The sequence below is a fragment of the Mandrillus leucophaeus genome, unplaced genomic scaffold, assembly GCF_000951045.1.
Source record: "Mandrillus leucophaeus isolate KB7577 unplaced genomic scaffold, Mleu.le_1.0 Scaffold113, whole genome shotgun sequence".
Taxonomy (NCBI): domain Eukaryota; kingdom Metazoa; phylum Chordata; class Mammalia; order Primates; family Cercopithecidae; genus Mandrillus; species Mandrillus leucophaeus.
The window spans coordinates 4265134-4288627 of NW_012099543.1; the positions used below are offsets into that span (position 1 = coordinate 4265134).

A 23494-nucleotide genomic window follows, 5' to 3' on the forward strand; every position below is an offset into this window, starting at 1 on the left:
AGCCTGTCAGAGTACTGGATTACAGGGCATGAGTCACCACGCTCAGCCTGCACTCTTTTTTTTCAGAAGCAGTTATAAGCGTATAAGATTGGTCCCAACTTTGAAAGCAGAATGGCTTAAGAGATGATCCTTGAACCTTTAAAGATCTAATGAAACCTCTAAAATTTCACAGGAAATTTTGGATGTGTTAGCATGTGTACACTTTTGTGGCTTTTAACAGCATTTCTAAGATCCAGAGAGATCCCTGATCCTATTGCTTTTATATGAAAGGTCTCTATCTCCAGGAGCTCCTATGTATTTATTAATTGAAATCCTTTTCTTAATATTAATTTATAATAACATCTCCCCCCTTTTTTTTTTTTAGAACTTATGAGATGCTTTTTCACAAAATTGGCTAGATTATAACACTGGTTCTATTTTGTTCACTGCCTGATTTAATTCTTAAAGGAATGTATTGTATTTAGGTATAACCTACAATATTTATGTATTTCCCCTTATATACATTGTTTATTTTTTTCTAACATTTATAAAGGATTGGTAGGGATGAAAAGTAATGTCTGAAATAAGTTGTACTGAGTTTATAATTCCTAAGACTTAAGGAAGATTTCTCTGGGTTCATTTTTGGATTCTGTCATACTTGCACATGGCGGTCACTTGAAATGACAAGATTCATGGTTTGACCAAGAAAAGTTCTAAAATGTTATCCTTGAATGTCTTCAGAACACTTGGTTAGATCTTACAATGGATAAAATGGTTTATTTCTACCTAGTTTGTTAAATTGGATTTGGTTGATATTTGTTGTTCTTACTGATATTTATTCTAAAAATGCTTATCTGATTAAAAAGCACAGTAGAACGAAATTTTCCTGATGGCTTCAGCAGTGGATGCAATTAATTAGTCAGTGTCTCTACTAATTTTTTTTTGTTTTTATTTTGAGACGGTGTCTTGCTGTGTTACCAGGCTGGTCTTGAACTCCTGGGCTCAAGTGATCCACCTAGCCTCCCAAAGTGCTGGGATTACAGACGTGAGCCACACTGTGCCCAGCCTCCTGATTCTTTCTCATTCCTAAACATCACTTTTATACTGTACAACTATGTGGCCCTGTTGTTTTTCTAACCAGTTTAACTAAAATGAAAAAGCAGTTTTTGTAATTAAAGAGTTTTGATGAAGGTGGATTTACTGCTTAGTAAGTAACCTTTGATGGAGTTGTTGGTGAACAGTTACTTGAAGGAAAGACTTGTGGGATTGGGAATGGGCTGAAGTTATAACGCCCAGGCTTTCTGCTCCTGTGACCCACTTTTATCCTGTTTTATAGCTGAATAAAAGGATTTTTCACTTTGGAACCAAAATTACTAACTCACCTTGCTCCCAAAATGTCCTTGAAAAGTATTTCCACATGTTCCTCTGAGCAAAGTCAAAGGAAGCTACCATAATTACCAACTGGAAACAAAAGGTCCCCTAGTTGAATCAAGTATAGGGTGGCAGACTCTATTCATTGTCACCCACTGATGTGTGTGTGCGTGTGTGTGTGTGTGTGTGCATGTGCGTGTGTGCACATGTGCGTGCATGTGTGTACGTGTGTGCGTCCACGTGTGTGCCTGTGTGTGCGTGCACACACGTGCGGGCGTGTGTGTGTGCACGTGCGTGTGCATGCGTGCGTGTGTGCGCCTGCGTGCGTGTTTGTGTGTGCGTGTGTGTGTGCGCGTGTGTGTGCGTGTTCGTGTTGGTTGGGAGGATGCAGGAGCTATGAAAGAAGAAAATACTTTTCATATTTAGTAAACCATTTATTGAGTTCTGGTGCCATGCTAGGTAACATCTTTTATGGCTTCTTTTTTTTCACCATAATCCTCTAAAATGCAGATTATTTTCATCATCATCAGTTTACAGTGGTGAAAAGTAAGTCTCAAAAAGTTTAGCTGAGCTGGCCAAGGTCATGTGGGTAAGTAAGTAGCAGAGCTGAGATTCAGTCTCCCAGATACCCTGACCCGTATCCGTATGCTTCACCAACACTGCATCACAGCTGCCTCTAACTAGAGAAGAGCTTGGAGGGAGTGGTGTTGGGAAGAGAGTGAGGGAGTGGCTTTACTTGCAGCCTCCAGCTTTTAATAATACACATTTTTTTCCTTTTTTTCTAAGTAAAGAAATTTATTTCAACAGGTCTTCTTAACTGCTATTTGATATATACCTGGTACCCTTACCAAAGACATAACAAATGAGCCATACTCAGTCTTTGTTCTTTATAATCATCTGTTTTTAGAAACATGGCCTTTGTCTTCTCTTATCAATTATAATGCTCTTCTAAAGGGATTGAGGGTAATGACTCATTTTTAAATCTTTACTAGTGTCTACAGTTGAAAATATATGGCAGAATCTTACGGTCTGATGTGGAAAAATGTCATTGTGCATTAAGAATTGCTCGTTTCCTTTCAGATATCTTCAAGTACGTCCCACCCTGATGCTTCTACAAAGCAGTGTCAAACATCTGCCTTGTTTCAGTTTGCAGAGGTATGGCCTTTTTAAAATGCTTTTTGGGCTAAGAAAACTTGTTGAGCTCAGAAATACTGGAATGGAGTTTTTATAATGTATAGTGAACTTTAGGCATGCCTGTTGTCATTATTAACATAATGTACATAACAGAATATTTATTGCTTTTTCTGCTGCCTTTGATATAATCATAGTCAAATCAGCTCCAGATTTTACACCCATTTTAGAAGCATTCATCAAAGAGTTCATTCAGAATACCAGTAATGTGTTTATTTCATTTTATCTTGTTTTTAATTTATTTTAAAAGCTTGGAAAAACTGCTGTCAACACGAAGGCCAGAAGGTTTCGATTTATTAAATTTTTCCAATAGTGAAATTGATGCTATAATTCATGAATAACTCTCTCACAGTGATTGCAGTGGTGAATACGACCTGTTAAATCAGGTTAAATTAGCTTTCAATGTGATGTAGCTTCAGCCAGTATTTTTATTAGTGTGTAATCCCAGGCTTAGATCAGGTCAGCTTTTGTAAGATCTCAGATTTCTTTGGTTTGTCAGCCGAAGAGAGCACACACCAGAGAGCAACTTTTTTGGTTGGTATGCTGCAGAGACAAATCTGATATTCTTGATTTTGCCACAAAAGCCCTGGCCTCAACCGTATGTTCATTTCTAATGAGCACTATGTGGCAAATAATAAAACGTATATAGTTTATGAAAATAAGATACTATCTGCTTTAGGTCTTTTCTTCTTTTCGTTTTTATCCCAACTAAAAAATGCATATCATAAACCAAGCAATTTTTTATAGGGTTGAGAGAAAATGACAAGCAGGACTGCGCTGTTTAATATTGATGTATTGAATCACTTTGATTCATTTGAATAAAGAGTACTGCATAAATGGAATGTAAAATGATATCCTTTTGGCAGAAGAAAACCTACCATCTTACTTTGAAAATGAGAAAAAATTACTTTTGGCTCTTACAAAAAAAAAAGAAAAAAAGCTGTTTCCTCTTGGGACAATTTGTGTCAACTACTATGACTTTATACCATCGGTTGGCCTGCTTATGTATTAGGCTTCCCTGCCATAGTATTTGTTTAGCTGCTGAGGGCTATTGTATAAAACTGGTAACAAAAATATATAATGTTATTTCGTAAAGAAAAATTTGCTTAATTAATCTGAATAGATTAAGATTTTGTTCCAATTTTCCATTATAATAAGGAAGCTGTTATTTTCACTGTCTAGGGGAAATAGTTTTGTTAATAATACTTTCTTGCTTTCTTCCAGTTATTGATGCCCATTAATTCTTCAGAGTTAAAAAGGAATTTTGCCATATTGACTAAATTTATTTTTAATGTTGATGTCTGAGCCAGTTCTATCCAACTTTTCAGAAACGTTTTTTTCAAAGCAGAATTGATTTGCCATGTATTCTGTTTGATTAAATTCTATACTGCATAGCAGGAATATTAGAAAGGTAGTGGCTCATCTTTGACACATCTGATATTTACATATGCATTGACTACCAAGAGTATCCAGCTTAACTTAAAATACCAGTATGGAATAATGGAATATCTCAGCTGATGCTGGTTCTAACTCTTATCACCGCTCAGCCTATGATTCAGTGTATGATTTTTTTTTTTTTTTTTTTTTTTGAGACGGAGTTTCGCCCTTGTTACCCAGGCTAGAGTGCAGTGGTACCATCTCGGCTCCATGCAACCTTCACCTCCCAGGTTCAAGCGATTCTCCTGCCTCAGCCTCCTGAGTAGCTGGGATTACAGGTGTCCACCACCACGCCCAGCTAATTTTTATATTTTTAGTTGAGACGGGGTTTCGCCATGTTGGCCAGGCTGGTCACGAACTCCTGACCTCAGGTGATCTGCCCTCCTTAACCTCCCAAAGTGCTGGGATTACAGGTGAGAGCCACCATGCCTGGCCATGATTGTTATTTTAGCAACACCATCATCACACTTGTTAGCTCCTGAAGCACTGGGGACAGCTCTAAGGGACCAGTTTGGTGGTGTAATAGCCACCATCCTGTGATTCTGCAGGATGAGATCCCGTGCCTTTCATAAACTAATTTGTCCTTCCTGCTCAGTACACTAATTCTTGAATGAGATTTGGTCATTGCCTCTTAATTATACTAAGTTTTTTTTTCTAGAGGAGAAAAGAACTTCTTACTCGGAGGAGAGAGTCATGCAGGGTGGCATTTCCAGAGGTTGCCCCTTTGCTGTACAGCACTCATCTCCTGAGGACTCTTGGGGTTTTTAGCTATAAAGTGTATGCAGGATTTGAGGAGCCTTTTAAAAAATAATTAATTTTTAAACTTAATTAGGAGTTGTTTCAAAATATAGGAAGGCATATATGACAGAAAGACCAAAATAAAATTGATGGTGTAAAAATATACATGTTCTGTTTTGCCCTAGAATGAGATGCAGTCCCCACAAGTATATAACTTTTCCTGGTTATATTTTGCAACCATTGGTAATAGCCCTAGTTCCTCAGCAAATTAAATTATTGTATCTTTGGCTATTTAGCTGTAAATGTTATATGTGTTTATACGAGAGTAGTTCATGGTTCTCAAAGGATACATAACCTCTCTCTTCACTTTCCTCCTCTAACCCGACAGTACCCTAACTTTCAATCTTTAACATCTTACAATCTGACCACATTGTCAGACCAATACTGGGCTGGTTTTATTTAAGGCTAAATAAGAGCTAAGTAGATGAACTAATAAAAATATCTACGAAAATCTGCTATGAGCGTGTGTATTGCAATAGAAATAGAATAGGCTGTAATTACTCACTGCGATATCCCTAAAGCTCTTAGAATTATTTCGTAAAACACCATCACCTTTGAGAAAACCCAAAGACTCTTGAAATTCTTGTTTTAATTAGTCAAAAGCAAAGGTTCTCAAACTTTATAATGCATCAGAGTCACCTAGAAGGCTGTTTACACACAGATTGCTGGGCCACACCGCCAAAGCTTCTGACTGATTAAATCTGGTGCTGGACCTGAGAATTTGCATTTCCAACAAGTTTCCTATTAGAGAACCACAGTTTGAGACCACGGCTCTGTAGTTATGTGTTTTTTTAAAAAACCCAAATTATTAAATCATTATTGTTAAGGCACTTATTAATATCTCTGGGACTTCACGGTGGAAGGGTCAAGAGAGGAAGGGATTGATGTATAATAGAAAATTACTGAGTGGAGCACTTTATAGCCCTTCTCTTTTCAGAGGGATTCCTTGTCCTATTGTGTACACTTAAAGAGAAGTGGGTGTTTATATAAGCTCGGAAACAATTTATCTTTTAAAAATATTTAGCTTTGTAATATCATTTTAAGATCAGGCATGCAAAATTCTCAGAAACTATTTCTGTTCATTTTATTTACAAACTCTTATAACGCTGGGAAGAAGTTAACTAGATTTTCTCTTGGAAATGGGTTATTTGTCGTGTGAAATGTTTATCTGAGAAACATACTTTTAACAGTAAACCCTGGTAATTTCTTTAAGTGGAAATGTTTTGTTTTGTTTTGTTTTTTTCATTGAGTCCTGATCTCTTCCTTGCAAGATGAGAAAGATATTTTTCCTTCTTAACCAAATCTGATCATTGAAAAACTCATTGAAGTTAATCTATATGGAACCATGAAACTGAATAAACGTATTTGTTTGTAGGTACCTCATAAATGTTTACATTTAAGAGGAGAAAAATCAGGATTTTGAAAGAAATACAGAACGCAGGGACAGTTTCTAACTCCCCACCCCCGGTTTCAGCCTGTCTCCCATTCCAAGGTGACAGTCATATTTCATCCAGATTCAGCCTGGCCCATCCAAAGTGCCATCTACTCTGTGTTTCCAGGCTCTGATCCATTAAGTTGGTCAGAATGAGTTTCCTAACTGCATCTTCTGTTTACAGGTAGTGACACATCAGTCACTTTTTAGATCTGGTTTACCAAAGACTAATGACCAAATATAATGTCAGAAAGGAACTGTTGTCTTTAATTATTTAACAGGCTTAAAAGCCATGACCAATCCACATATTCTCTGATCTGCTCTGTGGCTGACTCTTACACCTAGAGGATATCTTTGCATTGAAAAATTATATTTACCTTGAAGACACAGAGCTAATCTGGGTGATTTAGATAGATTTGGACTTTAAAACTTCCCTTCGAAGATATTTACTTTGCCTATATAAATATAACTATAATGTCACCAAAATTAAAATATTGTCACCATTGTATATAAGCAGTAGGTATAAATTTAATGCATTTATTTTATGAGGGAATGCTCAATTTGTTACACAATATTACAGTCAATTAAAAACACCATATACTTACACTGTGGCTCACGCCTGTAATCCCAGCACTTTGGGAGGCTGAGGCAGGCAGATCACGAGGTCAGAAGATCGAGACCATCCTGGCGAGCACGGTGAAACCCCGTCTCTACTAGATACAAAAAACATTAGCCAGGCATGGTGGCGGGCGCCTGTAGTCCCAGGTACTTGGGAGGATGAGGCAGGAGAATGGCGGGAACCCGGGAGGCGGAGCTTGCAGTGAGCCGAGATGACACCACTGCAATCCAGCCTGGTGATAGAGCGAGACTCCATCTCAAAAAAAAAAAAAAGAAATACTTACACTGTAACTAATCAGTGGATGTATTATGTGTTTTATTGGAAGCACTAATATTTCTTTTTAGATAAGGAAGATAAGGAAAGGAACACCTTATTTGCTCTTTGACTCACTTATTCTTTTAACAATTATCAGTCATCTTCTCCCAAACTACAATATTTACAATACCTTTATAATTGCAAAAGACTTCCACCATTACCTAATTTGATTCTGGTCTTTACCACCTGTTTGTTCACCCAGCTCAGACAGCCATAAAATTAGCAGTTTAACATCCAGGGTGATCATTTTTCTTAGCACTTTAGCTGTACCTCATGTACTGTCACATCTACCCTGTAGCTAGCCTTTATGGATGAATATTGTTTATCCGAACATCACATAATAGTCAAAAGAGAGACTACAGTGAAATTAACTTATTGGCAAGCCCTATCCAATTTGAGGAAAATAAGAAGCGTGCCCATGAACATCCTATGCAGTCTGGCCCACTAGTGCCCTCTACCTACCAACCTAGCAAACACACACTGCCCTCCAGACTGACCAGTCATTGGAAAACAGATGTTAACTATATTGTTCCTATCTGAAAGGATGTATATGTCTCTTAGGCAGAACAGCATGGGCAGGAGTAAACAGTGATATAACAAATCATTGTTGTACTAGCTGTGCTTGAAATTGAAGCCATCAGCATAGATGAGAGAGGGCCCTAAGACAAAATACTAAGGAAAAACATTGAAGGGATTGTTATGGAAAGAAGAGCCAGCAAAGAAGAACCACGAGGAGTGGCCTGAGAGATACGAGGAAAGCAAGGACCCTGCAGTAACGGAAGGGCAGGAAGGAGTTTTCCTAAAGAAAGACTAGCACTGTCAAATGCTGCAAAGAAATTAAGATAAGGACCAAGCCATGGAAATTAACATATGCTCTGTTTTCCACACTTCCTTCCCTCAAATTAAGTTTTTGATTTAACTTTTAGAAATCATACCTCACACTGTGTAATGCCATAAAAATGTTACTGTTAGGAGATTCTGGAAATGTCGGACTACTAAAATATGTTGAACCTCCCCCCACACATGCCCTTTTGGGAATCAGGCTTCCAGCAACCTTGAGCATTTAAAATGCTTCCCTGTACCTGCAAGCAGGTGAAAATCCTCCCAGAGGCAATAAGGAAAACGGTTCTTACTAAACCGAAAGGGACCATTCTCAAGCCTCCTCTCTGACAGCTGTGCTTTAACTCTAAGGGCAGGTAGTGCATCCATGCAGTCAGTCATTCATGAGCCTCTCAGTGTGCCGTGCACTGCATTGGGCACAGGATATGTGGGAGTAACATACACAGGGAACGAAAACCTGCAGTGAGGTTTCAAAAGCAACAGCAGAGGGAGCCGGTGGAAGAAGCAGAAAAACAGCATGGGTATGAAGTGCAGCGCTACCCAGCTTGTGGTCCTTCAGTAATTCTTGAGCATGTCATGGGATTATGCGACAAATTTAATGCTCTCCAAATTACTAAATTTAATAACTATCTGCAGACACTGCTACTTTTAATTCTCTTCCACTTCAGTGTGTAACTAATTTTTGGAATTGTACTAAAAAGGTGTTTATGTTTAAGTGTTAAAGATAAATCATTATTAGTAATAATTGGGCCATTTATTTAGAGCATAATATCTCTTCAGCACTGCCCTACACCAGCATCCAACCTAATCTTAACAGCATAATTCTGGGCAGGTATTACTGTTCGTATTTTGAAGGTAAGGTAAATGAGGCTCAAAATCTTATTTGCTTAAGTCCACACAGCAGCAAGTAATGAAAGCTTGCCTGTCTGGCACAAAGGCCATATTCTTTGCGTTGATTCAAGGCACTGGCATTTATGTTCAGTCCTTCATTCCCTGAAGCACTGAGAGCCAGTGGTATTAATGTGTTTGTTTTCTCTTAGTCTCCTGATAAGGTGAGTAATTGAATTCAACATGTCTAGAAAAGGTAGAAGTAGCATTTATCAGTGAAAATTCGGCAAGAAGAAAATATTCCAAACTTCAGAAAGATTGAGCCTCATAAATTCATCTTCTAAAGAAAAAGTAAATGATAGAGATGAATAGAGAAACACTCTGTTAAAACTGATAGCACCTAGGAGGAACTTCCTTAAGCTAGGCCCTTTTTAGTGGCCTAGGTAGGCCATTATTAAATACATGCTTCTACAAAGACCTGTTATTCAGCAAGTATTCTAGGGAAAATCTCCTCTAGCACAAAGCACCCAGTGTCTCTGGGAGCTAGCAACTTCATAGAATCACCTGTGGGATCTGTGGTCACCTTTAAGGATATAGTCATAAGCAGGATTACCTACTAAATGGAAATGAGAAATAGCTTTGTTTTTAACTGAGAAGGAATTCAGAATCACAAAGAATCTAAAAGCTTAGACCATAGCTGTCTACTCTTAACAATGACAGAACTTCTCCAGGTAAAGATGCTTTGTAAATGTCTTTAAGAATATATGTCCTTCTCGCTCTTATCGAGGCTAGAAATTGAAAATGAGGTTTTTATTTAAAAAATGAGAAAAGGCAGTGCTGTTCATTTTTATCAATGCCCAGCCACTATTTAGCCAAATTTACGGAAGATTATGTAGTCAATGTTAATGTCGTACATATGTTATATACTGCAATACAGCATAAGCCATTAACTGTACAACTCAGATTTGTGATCTTGATTATCAGTCTTTGCATGTACATTAGAGCATACTCTGAAAGCCAGGGTCAGTGTTTTATATAAAACTCTTAGGTTCCTAAGCTGCTGTCATATGGCCTTGCACATATATGTTGGATTCTAAACAAAATTTGTTGACTGACTTGATGCTGTCTTTCCACAGAGATCCCAAATATATTCCTCAAAAAAAAATTGTTTGGTAAATGCAAAATAACTCTAAATCTCTTTTATATTTGACTAGTTGTTAAGTTAGTACTTAAATAGAAATTGAAATACATTTCTCGCTTTAGGTTATAGAGTTAAATTTAAAGCCTGGAATATCTAAGACAATATTCTTACTATTAAACAGCCATACCTACTTTTGTTATTATTTTTGAGGTCATTTACTGAAAATGGTTCTCAAAATGATCATCCCAGATGTGACGTGTTTTGTTATTTGGTACACGAGAGCAATGATACTCTCAAAAACTAAGAAAAATTCCTGAATGTGTATGAATGAGAAGCAAAGATTCTGGTATCACAACTAATATTCTCTATGTGGATTGTCTTTAATATAGATTTCTTCAAACACTTCGCAGTTGGGTGGTGCTGAGCCTGTAAAACGCTGTGGAAAGTCTGCACTCTTTCAACTGGCAGAGGCAAGTTCCTAAGAATATATAGAGATAAGATCTGCAGAGGTGGAAATCGCAAAATATTCTAACAGTGTTTCCTAAACTGCACCATCTCTCCTGTGACCATAAAACGAGTTACATCTAATTTTCAACAATGAGAGGGTTAACCTTTAATTTAGGAAAACTGAATTTTGCCACTAAGAGTCATTAAGCATTGGGAACGGTTACCCGGCGATATTGCAAAATTTTTTTCACAGGTAATATTTTAAAATAAGGTTACTTCGATTGGCTATGTAAGTCCAGCCTGAACACAAAAGAATAGCTGTGGTTATTTTCCCCTTTTCTGATTCCCATAAACCATCTATAAATCTCCAGAATGCGCTGCTTTTACATCAGATGGTTGATGTTTGAATTTTTGTTTTCCTGGTGAAGAATTCATATGACATGTTCTAAAATCTGATTTTATAAGATGAATCAGTTGTACATTTGATGTGACATATGTGTAAAATGCTACTCTTCCATTGGCAAAGTAGAAAACGTGCTTTCATAAAGCTGGTGAGGAACAGAGCCCTTATTGGTGGGGGATGGATTGGGGAGGAAGACGCCGGAAGCACCTGTTGCTAGGGTGGGCAAGGCAGTGGCTTTCTCTGCCAGCCTGTGACTGCCCTAACTCAAGGAAACATACAGAAGAAATGTTTTCAGCACCTGGACATTCTAGTAGCAGTTTTCTCTGTTGGTAAGATAAATTAGGAGGTAGAAAGTGGATGACCAAAAATCTCATACTAAACTTTTTTTTCTTTTCTCTCATTTTTCTGGTTTCCTTTCAATGAGCTCCCTTTGAGTTCTTTTGTAAATTTTTTGTAGTTTATGTAACTTAATGGAATAACCAATCATATTCTAAAATTTCTAAATTTTATGGTAATTTGTATCATAAAAACTTATGCATTTAAAATATATAATATCTTTAAATTCGGTTTTTAAAGATTACCAGGTCCAAATTAGAAATATAAAAATATAAAGTCCTTAAAAAGTAAAATTAATAAACAATGGAACAAACTAACCCATTGTTGTCTGACAGTACATTGACATGCTTCCTGTGTAGGACAAGTTCAGACCACAATAGAGTGCTACAAGTGACTGGGAAACTCTAAGGAAAACTAATGAAGACAGCAGGGAATAGTTCTAAAAAGAACTGCATTAGTCAGTGCAAAGTACTACTCCAGATACAGCTGAAACAGTGAAGATCTGACAAGAGAGTTCCTTTGGAGTTAGAGTTGTAAACAAATCCTAGTAAACAGACAGACTGTGAGGTCATGCATTTGTCTAGTAACTCTAAGACTGTATAGATTGTCAAGATAATTTATTTGAACGAAGTGATTATTTTTCTTGAATAATATGGGTGTATGACCCTCTGCTTGTGCTGGTTATATAATTGCATGTGTATGTATGTGGGCATACATATATACAAAAATACGTATGATTTCTTAAATATTAAACAATACTAAAATGTAAAACCAACTTTCAATATGTGATATTTATCTTTAAACAGTTTTTTTTTGTTAAAAATGTGTGAACCTTTGGGGTACTTTGCTGCATGGGGGGCTGGTAAAGAGTGGATTCGTCCTCTCGTTTTCTTTCTTTGGCATAGCAGTCATAAAAAAAGGATTCCTTATTAAATCAGAACTCATTAAAAAGAACACTTTTCTAATTTGTAGGGATGCGTCCCAAATATGAAACAGATGCTATGGTTTAACAGATGTTTGAATGTTGGTATCATAATTTAACGGGGTAAAATGACTGAAATAAGCCTATTCCAATTATAGCAAATCAGCTTACACTAAGACTGAGTTTCTTATGACATTTGAGCAAAAATATATACTTTTAATAAAACAGAATCCCTAAAAAATAAGAAAACTTTCTTGCATTGTTATTTGCACTGAATCACTGTGATGTCTTAATACTAATACAGTGTATTTTAGAATAACATTCTAAAGCCTTCCAGTTTCTAATTAAACTTAAATATATGCACAACGGTTAAGCAGCATCTCCAGATAATCACCAGTAGATTTATGCTTTCTTAATTTTTTTATTCCATGTGTATTTGATGTCCATTTTTCATTCACAAAATATAACATTTAATTATTTCTGATGCATTTTAAGATAAATAAATATAAGAAGATATTGAAGATTTTTCCTATTGCCTAGAATTGGTGATAGTGTCTGCAATTTGAAGACACAACTTTAAATTCAGACATTCTAAAGGGAAAGCCACCAAGAAACTACTTCCAGTTTGGGCCACACCCATCTCAGGATTTCTAAAGAGATAGCCTAATACAACTATTATCTTATTTAACACTCCAGGAGTTCCTCCTCTTATCCCCACTCCAATCTCAAGTCATCCTTTGGTAGAGGGTTATCATAGGCTATCCACACATCTAGAATATTTTGCCTTTTCTCTGTGTCCCAGGGAGGAAAGGAGAGAAGTAATTCTCATTCTTTATCTATGTCCCATGTCAAGGGAAGTGAAGGCAGCTCCAAGAGAAGCACTGTTAAAGATTGAGGGAGGTACATGCAAAAGATGTCTTCTTCTTCTTTGGCAAGAAACAAGAAATATTTTAAACATCAATTTATTGCTGGATCCTTTACCTATCTGACCAGGCAAAAAAGAAAACTGAAGGAAGTTGGCAGCATGGAGAGACTCAGAATGGCCTGTTGTACTCTTAGTTGGGCATTATAAAGATGTATGAGTTTCCCAAGGGCCAAGTGGATAAATAGAAAATAGATCCATGTGATCAGGCAAAAGACTGTTGGACAGTAACAGAGAGGGGTTGCATAAGGTAGGCCTGGGACAGTCTCTCACATCAGGGGAGAATATGGTAGAGATGCCTTTGCTCGGGACCCTCTGAGGTGTGCCTGCAAGCAGGAGTGATACTCAACTGGTTTGCCTTCTTTATACTAAAGCACCAAGATACTTCCTACTGTCAGGAAAAAGCCTGTAACCCAACCACCTGAGTACCCTTCAGCACCTGGAGGGCACATCCCCTCTGATTAGGTGGCACCCCTGCCTGTTAAATGTTTTGAATATCACCCCTGCCTATGACATCCCCTGAGAACGCCATTGAGTCTTGTGTAGAGTTAGCAGGAACAAAGAAAAAAAGAAAAACATAACCATGGGCAGTTAGTTGTACCTCCCCCATTCTGTCTTCTATTCTCTAAATGAGAGGTTTTAGGCCTTGTGAAAGAAGGGCCAGGAACGAGCCCCAAACTAACTACTCACCTTTCTCCAACTCCATTCCTGTGGTTTGGAGTAAGAGAAGTGAATGAACAGTCCTTCCAAACGTGGGGGTCGTTACTTCCAAGAAATGTCTTCTCCTTAGTGAGAAGTAAGAAATATTTGGGGCATATATTTACTGCTGTGCCCTATACCTGCGTAAGTAGGCAAACAAACAAACAAACAAAAAATTGGAAGAAATTGGCAGCAGGCACAGAGATACTTGGATTGGCCTGTACTCCCAGCTTTGGCATTGTAAAGACTTGCTCCCTGTTTTCCCCCTCCCCGTTCTCCTGGAGCCAGGACATTTCCTGGGGAAGGTCCTAATTCAGGTGTGTGATTGGCATTTTAAACTAGGTAGACTTTTAATAGCTGAAAGTGCCCTGAAAATTCTGGGATTTGTTCCAAATATTTTTAAGGGTTTTGTCTGAGGTCAGGGAATTGACAAAAATACAATGCTTTATGTTGGGACCTCCACGAAGTTCATACTGTTCAGTTTATCCGTCATTTAAGTTGTGCAGGTACTATAAGGTATTGTGTTTCCTTTCGTTTTGAAATTAATTAGGTCAGGTCATATAAAGAACAGCAAAGCATCCCCACTGGAGATCATTGTGTATTGTAGTGGCTGTAGTTGGAGGACACTGAAGAGGGTCAGAGATAGCTGGACCTGTGTACATTCCAGCAAAGAAAAATTCTACCCTTGAAGATCTCTAGTACCAAAATTGTCTAATATAACAAGTAGAACAGCTTGTTCATTTATTCTCACAATGGTTGTTGAGGATGTATTCTGTGCCAATAACAGAGATGACTGAAGTTATCTGGATGTGTATATATACATATTTTTGGTGCAATGAGAACTAAAACCTGTAAACCTTCTAAGATCAGTGATATAGGAACACGGTACCTCCAAGTGCGTTTTAGTGTTTTGGAGTGTGATTAGAGGCTGGAACATAAGCCTAAAAGATTGCTGTTCTGCTTCTCACTTTTCTGAAACCATTTTGAATGTTCTTTAAAATGCATTATACGTTTTTATAGCAGCTCTTTCTACAGATAAATTATGTTATCTAACCTAAGATGATAATGACTGACATTTATAATCTGCTGTGTGTTAGGCACTGAGTACTTTATATGTACTAATGTAATTCTCACAGCTGTCCTCTGAGGTAGCTACTATCATTCTTCTTTTACACATTAGGAAACCAAAAGGTATAGAAGTTATATAACTTGTTTAAGGTCACATGGACAGTAAGTGTTAGAGCCTAGATAGGAACCCAGGCAGTCTGTCTCCATAGCTTGCACTCTTAAACACTAGGCTGTTCTCACGCCTTGTTTTAGATGAATAGAAAACACTGTGCAAGTTGCTTGTTATAGGAGTGTGCACATTATAAAAGTCTCTATGGAAGACAGCTTACTCCTACACATGTATGTGTGGCTGAATAAGATGACAGATCGTCCAAGACTGCTGTCAAATAAATGGAGCTCATATTTTCTTTTTAAAAACTATCTGTGCTTTTGAAACTGCCAGGATGCATCTTACAACCTTAAATAAGTGTGTGTTTGGGAATGTACTTTGGAAGATACTCTGGGAATTGTAGGAAATTATGGTATACAACTCCTGTCCTCAAGGAGCTTATGCTCTAGTTGTAGAGATATAACAATTTAAGGAATAAGAAATAGTGCAAGTGATTTTAAAAGGAATCATTCAATGAAATGATGAAACTCCACTTGAGTAATAAGTGACACTCAAAAATGAATGTGTGAAACTAGGGAAGGGAGAAAATATTAGCAGGCATGTTTTGGAGACCAAGCACAGGGGAAAGAAAAACAAAGATGGTTTTCAATGAAGGGCTTACTTAGGCACCACTAGAAGCTGAAACTAGCAGTCTCTGGGTGACATCCAACCTGCAGAGATCCTTTGTTTGGCCTATATTTTGTTGACCTATATTATATTTTACAGTTCAATTCATGGCTAATATTTGAAGATTAAAACTTCAAATAAATACAGATTTCTGACTTCTGAAAATTTAGAGGACCTGGAGATATCAAGCTAGCCTCCCTCCATGAGAACAATTGGTCAGAGTTGATTAGTGGTTGCCCTCTTAGATGCTTGTTCTCCAAATGACTGTCCTGTCCTTTTCCCTGTTGAGCCCTGAGTCTGAGGCCAACAGTCATTGCCATTATCCACTAAAATTTGCTCACTTCCGTCCTTTATACCTGACCACCGTATGTAGCAGGGATTGTGACTTACACATAATTAAATGGACAGCTGGGGGAGATAAAGCAAAGGGATTAAGGCAAGCACAGGAGAAAGGTGGATGGTAATAAGTCTATCAGATTGGCAGGAATAGAGGACTGTGTTTATGGAAGATGAAGGTAAAGTGTAGCTGTGAGTCAGAATTGGGAGAATGTTTAGTGCAGAGCAAATAAATATGTACTTGAAAATAACGAGGAGCCGTTGAAGATTTCGGATGGGGTTACACAGTGATAAAAGCAGCACTTAGAGAGATCTTCTTGGCAGCTATGTATGGAATGGAGTGGAAAGCCCCTGTGGACATCAGGTATGAGAAGATAAGAACCGGAATTGAGAGAGCTGACAGTGGGAACGGGAGGCAGAAAGAGATTCCAGGGGTATTCAAGTGAATTGTTTGAGTGAGTCAATGTGAGAGGCAAAGAAAAAGAGGAGTCAAAGATGACTCCAACACTGAACCTGAGTGTTTGACCTTGACGTAGCCCTGCTTCAGGAAGGTAGGTTGGTTGCAAACAAAGAGTAAGCCCTGCTGGTAGAAAAGAAGAGCTGAAAGATGCTGAGGGTAGGGGGAAGAGAAATTCAATAATAGAAAAGTGGAAAGGGAGAAGATTGCTAGCCAAGTAAATAGGAAGCAGAAACCTGCATTCCTGAGAGCACAGACGACAGAGACAGTCACCATAGATCCCTCCACTGTTCCCAATTATTGGTGGTATTTGATCAATGTATGACTCCATTTAAGACTTCTGTTGTCTTCATATTATTGATGTGCATTATCCATCCTATTATAACCCCCTTAAAACCTAGAGCATCCCACCTCAGCTCCTCCTACACTATCATCATATAAATGAATTCTAATACTTAAAATACATTTAAGGGGACCTTTGTGGTAGGTTTCTTTCCTTATCATTTTATACAAAGTTGTGAGTTGTTTTTAGAAAACTCCTGTTCTAAATCTTTTCGCCTCATCCCCAATTGCACTAGATTATTTTTGGAGGAACAGAAAGTATAGGAATGTACTTAATGACTGCCCTTAACCTCTTTGCGGCAGACTTTAGTAGATGGGCTTATGGAGCAAAGGCCACCTCCACCCCATTCAGAGTCTTCAGAAACAGTACCATTTCTGAGGAAATAGTGAGTTAAGAAAAATATTTCAGTCACCATGTTACCTAGTCCAGTTGTTTCAGCAAACTACACAACTGTTAAATACACCCAGATTTTAGTGTTGAGAGAAGCTTAGACCACTGTTCTGTGACCAGTTATCTCTTATGATAAACGGAATTGAATTTTTTAGCAGCAATGCTATTCTCAGAAACCATCAACCAGTGTGTATTTCTCTGGCACAAGCATTCGGGTTTTATTTAATTATGGGAGAAATGCTCATCCTGAAAAACACTGCTAAAATGCCATCCTAAGGTTATGTCTACACTGTTTTGGCAGATAATAAGCCAGTACAAAATGATTGTAAATATACCTTGGCTGCAAAACATTTGTTTTGTACTAAAAAGCAGAGATTTGGAAATGGAAACTTCTTGATTGGTGTCAGTAGGTCTGTTTTCACACTGCCTTGTTTTTAATCTAGCCAACTCCTTTATAATAGACAATGAAAGACAACGTATAATTAAGAGCAAAATTATATGGTGCATTTTGGAACTACTTACCATTTCTTAGGACAGGTTGAGCATCTCTAATTTGAAAATTAAAAATCCAAAATGGTATAGAATCCAAAACTTTGAGTTCTGACATGACCTCACAAGCAGAAAATTTCACACCTGACACCGTTGCTTTTTGATAGTTCAGTGTACACAAACTTTGTTCCATATACAGTTATTTCAAATAGTGTATGAAATTACCTTCAGACTATTTATATACAGTGTATATGAAACATAAATGAATTTTGTGTTCAGACTTGGGTCCTATCCCTAAGATGTCTCATTATGTATGTGCAAATATTTCACAATTCTAAACAGTCGAAAATCTGAGACACTTCTAATGCCAAAGTTTTCACATAGGGGATACACAACCTCTGCCAGTTCAGTGGTTTCTGCTTCTGTGGTATTACTTTTTATCTAGTACACGTAATTTATTTTTCCACTGATCATTTTATTAAATCTTTTAAAGCAGAACACATTAAAAAATGAATATCTTAACATCAGTAGAAAAGAATACATTTTAAAATACATCTGATTCAGAAAGATTAAAGCTTGATGCAGCCAAGGTTTATTTTATCTTTAAAGCGAGTCCCCAGTAACAAACTGAGCCTAAGGTATGGTTTTACCTGAACTAAAAGTGTGACAGTCCCCCTGAACCCAGGAACATAAAATATAATCCCTTTACTACACATTTTATCTCACCCCTTCAGTATTTCTATTGAATTGTTTTCTTTGTAATCATTTTGAAGAAGAAAACTTTTTATTCATGGTCTAACATGCACATCCTTAGGAATCCTAGGTATTAACATATTGATTTTTGTTTTTCTCTTGGGAGTGAGTTCCATTTCTTCCAACACATCACTGTCAGACCCTTCTGACTACACAGAACAGTGAGAAACCTCAGTATGGTTTTTATTGACAGAGATAAAATATTGGTGATTAATTTCACTGCTATTCATGGGAGGTATAACTAAGGACAGTATGATTGCTGGGCTGGACCAAGCGGTAGCATGGTCATAATTAGCATTGTTTTTGTTGTTGTTGTTGTTGCTATTTTTTGAGACGGAGTCTCCCTCTGTTGCCCAGGCTGGAGTGCAGTGGCACGATCTCAGCTCACTGCAACGTCTGCCTCCCAGATTCAAGCAATTCTCCTGCCTCAGCCTCCTGAGTAGCTAGGATTACAGGTGCACGCCACCACACCCATCCAATTTTGTATTTTCAGTAAACACAGGGTTTCACCATGTTGGTCAGGCTGGTCTCGAACTCCTAACCTCAGGTGATCCACCCGCCTCAGCCTCCCAAAGTGCTGGGATTATAGGCATGAGCCACCGCACCCAGCCACCATTGTTTTTTATAGACTTGTAAAGTAACTCTTTCCTTGTATGAATCAGAATACATTTTAGATTCATAGATTACCTCAGAACTAATGAACCATTCTATTAAACACAATTATCTGTTGAATGCCTTCTTTTTGAAAGGTACTAGGGTATTCTTGAAGGAGAATACAAAGGTGAACAGAATACATTTTATGCCCACTGAGTTACAGTTATAAAAAAATAAAGTAGTACCTGAGGGAATAGACGATAGTTATCAAATATTTATGCCCATCATTTGATTTACAACATTAACATTTTAACTTCTTTGAATGCAGTCACGGGAATTCCATCTCTGGAAAGTGTCCAGATGATTTTTCATTCTTTTTAAAAAGGTTATTGTCCAATTTAAAATAATATTAGAAGAATACATTGTCATTTACTGAGGCATGTAGTGTTTCAATACCTGATTAATAACTCACCCTCTATTAAGGGCAACTTGAGTAAATTAATAATAGCCATTAATTCTGTTTCCCAAAATGCAGCCTTATTCACTTGAGTTCACATTGATTTATGTTCTTTTATGTCTTCTGTGTGCTTGTATGTGTGCCCATCCATGCATACATTCGTCAGTCCCACTACAGTGTTGATGAGTGCATCCAAAAGTAGATGTAAGTGGATCTACTTGTACCCCAGAGTAGAACTGAGCTTTCTTACATGTTTCTTAGAGTTGCTTCTTGAAAAACAACTGATTTGAGGTCTTCCTGAATCTAATTTTGTTGTGTATTTTCTCCCAATGATAGAATCATTCAACCCTAGAATGAACACTTAGAGCAAGGCAGTCTACCAAAGACATATCATGTTATTAATGATACTAATATGAATATTACTGTTAAGCTAGTATTTATTCCGTATGGCATAAGGCCCCAGAGGGATGGTTATTACAATACATTATTTTAGCTCTGTACTAGGCACTATTTTAAGTACTGTTACATGTGCAGCTCATTGAACCTCACGGTTTTCCCAAGGCAGTAATTTTAGCATGCATATTTTATAGATTGAGAAACTGAGGCACAGAAAAATTTAGGGAAAATAGCTAATCAGTAGCAGAGCCTGTCTATAGTCCTAGACAGTCTGGCCCTGGCTCCAGCATCCCTGCTTTTTGGGGGGGTTTGGGGATGTGTGTGTGTGTGGGTGTGTGCATGTTTTCTTTTTTTCTTGAGATAGGGTCTTACTGTGTTACTCACACTGGTCTGAAACTCCTAACCTGAAGCGATCCTCTTGCCTCAGCCTCCCAAAGCGTTGGGATCATAGGTGTGAGCTAACCTCACCTGGCCCATCCCTGCCTTTTGAAACTGCCTTCCAGTACATCACTGTCAGACTTTTTTGACTACACAAGACAGTGACCACCGATGGCTACCGACTGCCTTTCCTCAGCTCCTGTGTCCCCTGCTTCCACCTGAGTTCCTCCAGTAGGAGGCACTGGCTGGAGACTGGGGAATGGGAGGACGGGAGAGGCCAGGGATTTGCTTACATCCAAGAGTGATGCATCTTATAAATGTTTATACATTCGTATCTGTTCCCAGGTTTTGTTTATATCTTGTAGAAATGCCTAATATGCAGTGGAACAAATATCAAAAATAAAAATTATGGAATTTATTTGTAATTATTTTCATATTAATAGACAAGAAACTAAAGTGCTTAGAAGAAGATGCTTAAAAGGAGAATGCTTTAGAAGGAAAATGCTTTAAAAAGTCAAATATATACTTTTCACGTAAGGAAAAGTGAGTTTAAAAACATTCAGAGACTGAACATGCAAATAAGCACTAAAATGGAAAAAGGACCAAGGTCAATGAGAATGTCTGTCTGTCTCTCCACACACATATACACATCCAATCTCAGTAAAAGAATGAGGAAGATTTTTTCAAATTGTGATTATGCATAAACTCTAATGAATTCATTTGTAAAAGAATATAAATCTTGCTTGACAACCAAGGAGAAATACAAAAATACAAAAGTATGGTATTGACTAGTAAGAAAAAAGTTACTCTAAAATCCAGTATGAGGTAGGGCTTGGCAAAAACAAACAGATCTTAAGACAATTTTCAGCTGTTGAGAACTACATAAAGAAATTGGCTTTGTCTGGATTAGAGAAAGTAAAGCCAACAAGAAACAAGAGAAGGTAAACTATATAATTATTGCTTTTGTCACCATTTGGTGGGGGGCAAGGAAAATTATGATCAAACCAAAAAGTAAAGGTAAAAAAAGAAGATAAGTATATATTAAATCAAAGTTAGAAAAAGCTAGAATATGATTCCTCAAGGATCTAGAACCAGAAATACCATTTGACCCAGCAATCCCATTACTAGGTATATACCCAAAGGATTATAAATCATTCTGCTATAAAGACACATGCACACGTATGTTTATTGCAGCACTGTTCACAATAGCAAGGACTTGAAACCAACTCAATTGCCCATCAGTGATAGACTGGATAAAGAAAATGTGGCACATATACACCATGGAATACTAGGCAGCCGTAAAAAAGAATGAGTTCATGTCCTTTGCAGGGACATGAATGAAGCTGGAAACCATCATTCTCAGCAAACTAACACAGGAACAGAAAACCAAACACTGTATGTTCTCACTCATTAGTGGGAATTGAACAATGAGAACACATGGACACAGGGAGGGGAGCATCACACACTGGGACCTGTCACAGGGTAGGGGGCTAGGGGAGGGATAGGATAGCATTAGGAGAAATACCTAATGTAGATGATGGATTGATGTTGCAGCAAACCAGCATGGCACGTGTATACCTATGTAACAAACCTGTACATTCTGCATATGTATCCTAGAACTTAAAGTGTAATAATCATATATATAATATATTGTTTATTTTATATATTATTTTTATTTATATATTTATTTTATATATTATATAAAATATATATAAATAATACACACACATACACACACACACATCCCAGAGTCAACAGGGAACTGGTAAAGAGGCATCAGGGTAAGGCAAAGGCAGCTTCTCTTCCATGGATGTGAAGATACATATATGTATCCAATTTTAAAAAAGGAGGAAAAGCTAGAATACAGTACACATGGTCTTAGTATATTAATTCAGGTTTCTGACAACGGAAAAAACAGATTGTAGGATACCACAAGACCTTGCAAATTGGGTTTCAATCTCACTTTTGGTAATCTTTGACAAGTTGTGTGAAATAGGAGAGCTCAATAGGAACAAAAAGGAGAAAAGTTCACTGTAATTTTTAAAAATAATAAGCCTGATTTCTAAAATACAGACTATTAATTCCTAGAAACCTTTGAAAATTATTTTGATTGGAAATTCATTCTAATCATGTTTGAATCCACAGAAAAGAAGATGAAAACAGAGAATTATCAAAGTTTCTCTGAAAAGGGTCATTATCAAATATGCCAGAGTCTCTTTGCCCTGCCCACTGCCTTTTGCCCCACGTGACTGCTGACTGCCTTTTCTTGGCTCTAGGCCCCCTGCTTCCACGCAGGTTCTGCTAATGGGAGACCCTGGCAGGAGATTGGGAGATGGGAGGCAGTGAGAGGCCAGGGTCAACAGGGAACTGGTGAAGAGGCATCAGGGTAAGGCAAAGGCAGCTTCTCTTCCATGTTCCAGCGCTCTCCAGATAGGTGCGCCATGCTTTCATCTTCCACTGGGCTTCAGTGTCACTCTTTCCCCATTGTTTCTTCTGTGGCTTTCTGCTGTCCCTAACCCCTGTGTTGCCTCACCACCTCCTGTTTGGGTGCCTCAGTTCTTCGTGGCCTGTGTAACTAACCTAATCCCTGCCTTAAATTCCCACTGCTAGTTACGCTTTAGGTTGCTTCCGTTTGCCTAATTAGACCCTGACTGGTACAAAAGCCAGCCTCATCTTCTATTTGGTACAGTTACGGTTGGTCATAAAATTGAGTAAGAGAATGCTGTTGGCATGCCGTATCCAGATTTTAGCAAGACTTTTGACAGATAGTGTTACAATGTTTTGTGAACAAAATGGGAGGATTTCAACTGGATGAGAAGAAAGTATTCTTAGATTGCTGAAGTTTATTAATGTTCAGATCATCTTCATGAAAGGGCTCTAGAAGTTTGGCAGAAGGCCCTGTCCTTAGCCATGTTTTACTCAACATTATTACCAAAGATTTGGACAAAGACATGAAAAGCAGCTTTATTTAATGTGTGTATAGTACAAAGATGGAAGATAATTCACATTTTGAAGAGATAAACATAATAAGAAAAAGGGGAAAGTCTTGCATCTAAGTGCAAAACATAAATTATAAAAATACAGAATAAAAGAGACCAAGTTTACCAGCCTATTATGTGGGTATGGAAATCCAGGATTTTACATGACCATAAACCCAACACAAGCCAGATGGGTGACCTATTTAAAAAAAAATTAATCTCTGGGTCCCATTAAAAGAGCATTCCTATAAACTGACAAGTAGTTACGCCTTCTAATCTAGAATAGGCTAGGAACATAATCTTAGACAGATATTGTTAAGTTGAAATAGCCAGCCAAATGCAGTGGCACATGCCTGTGCTTCCAGCACTTTAGGAGGCTGAGGCAGGAGGATCGCCTGAG

The 23494-nt window shown here is 37.7% G+C and overlaps 1 protein-coding gene across 4 annotated transcripts in view; it reads left to right on the top strand.

Annotated features, from left to right (window-relative positions):
- Positions 1–23494, top strand: part of BBX (bobby sox homolog (Drosophila)) — a 282596-nt gene that overhangs the window by 212678 nt on the left and 46424 nt on the right. For all 4 annotated transcript variants that reach the window (XM_011995361.1, XM_011995374.1, XM_011995367.1 and 1 more), the window contains 2 exons: positions 2431–2505; positions 10341–10421. In XM_011995361.1, coding sequence (XP_011850751.1) covers positions 2431–2505; positions 10341–10421 — 156 coding nt within the window. The remainder of the gene's footprint in view (positions 1–2430; positions 2506–10340; positions 10422–23494) is intronic.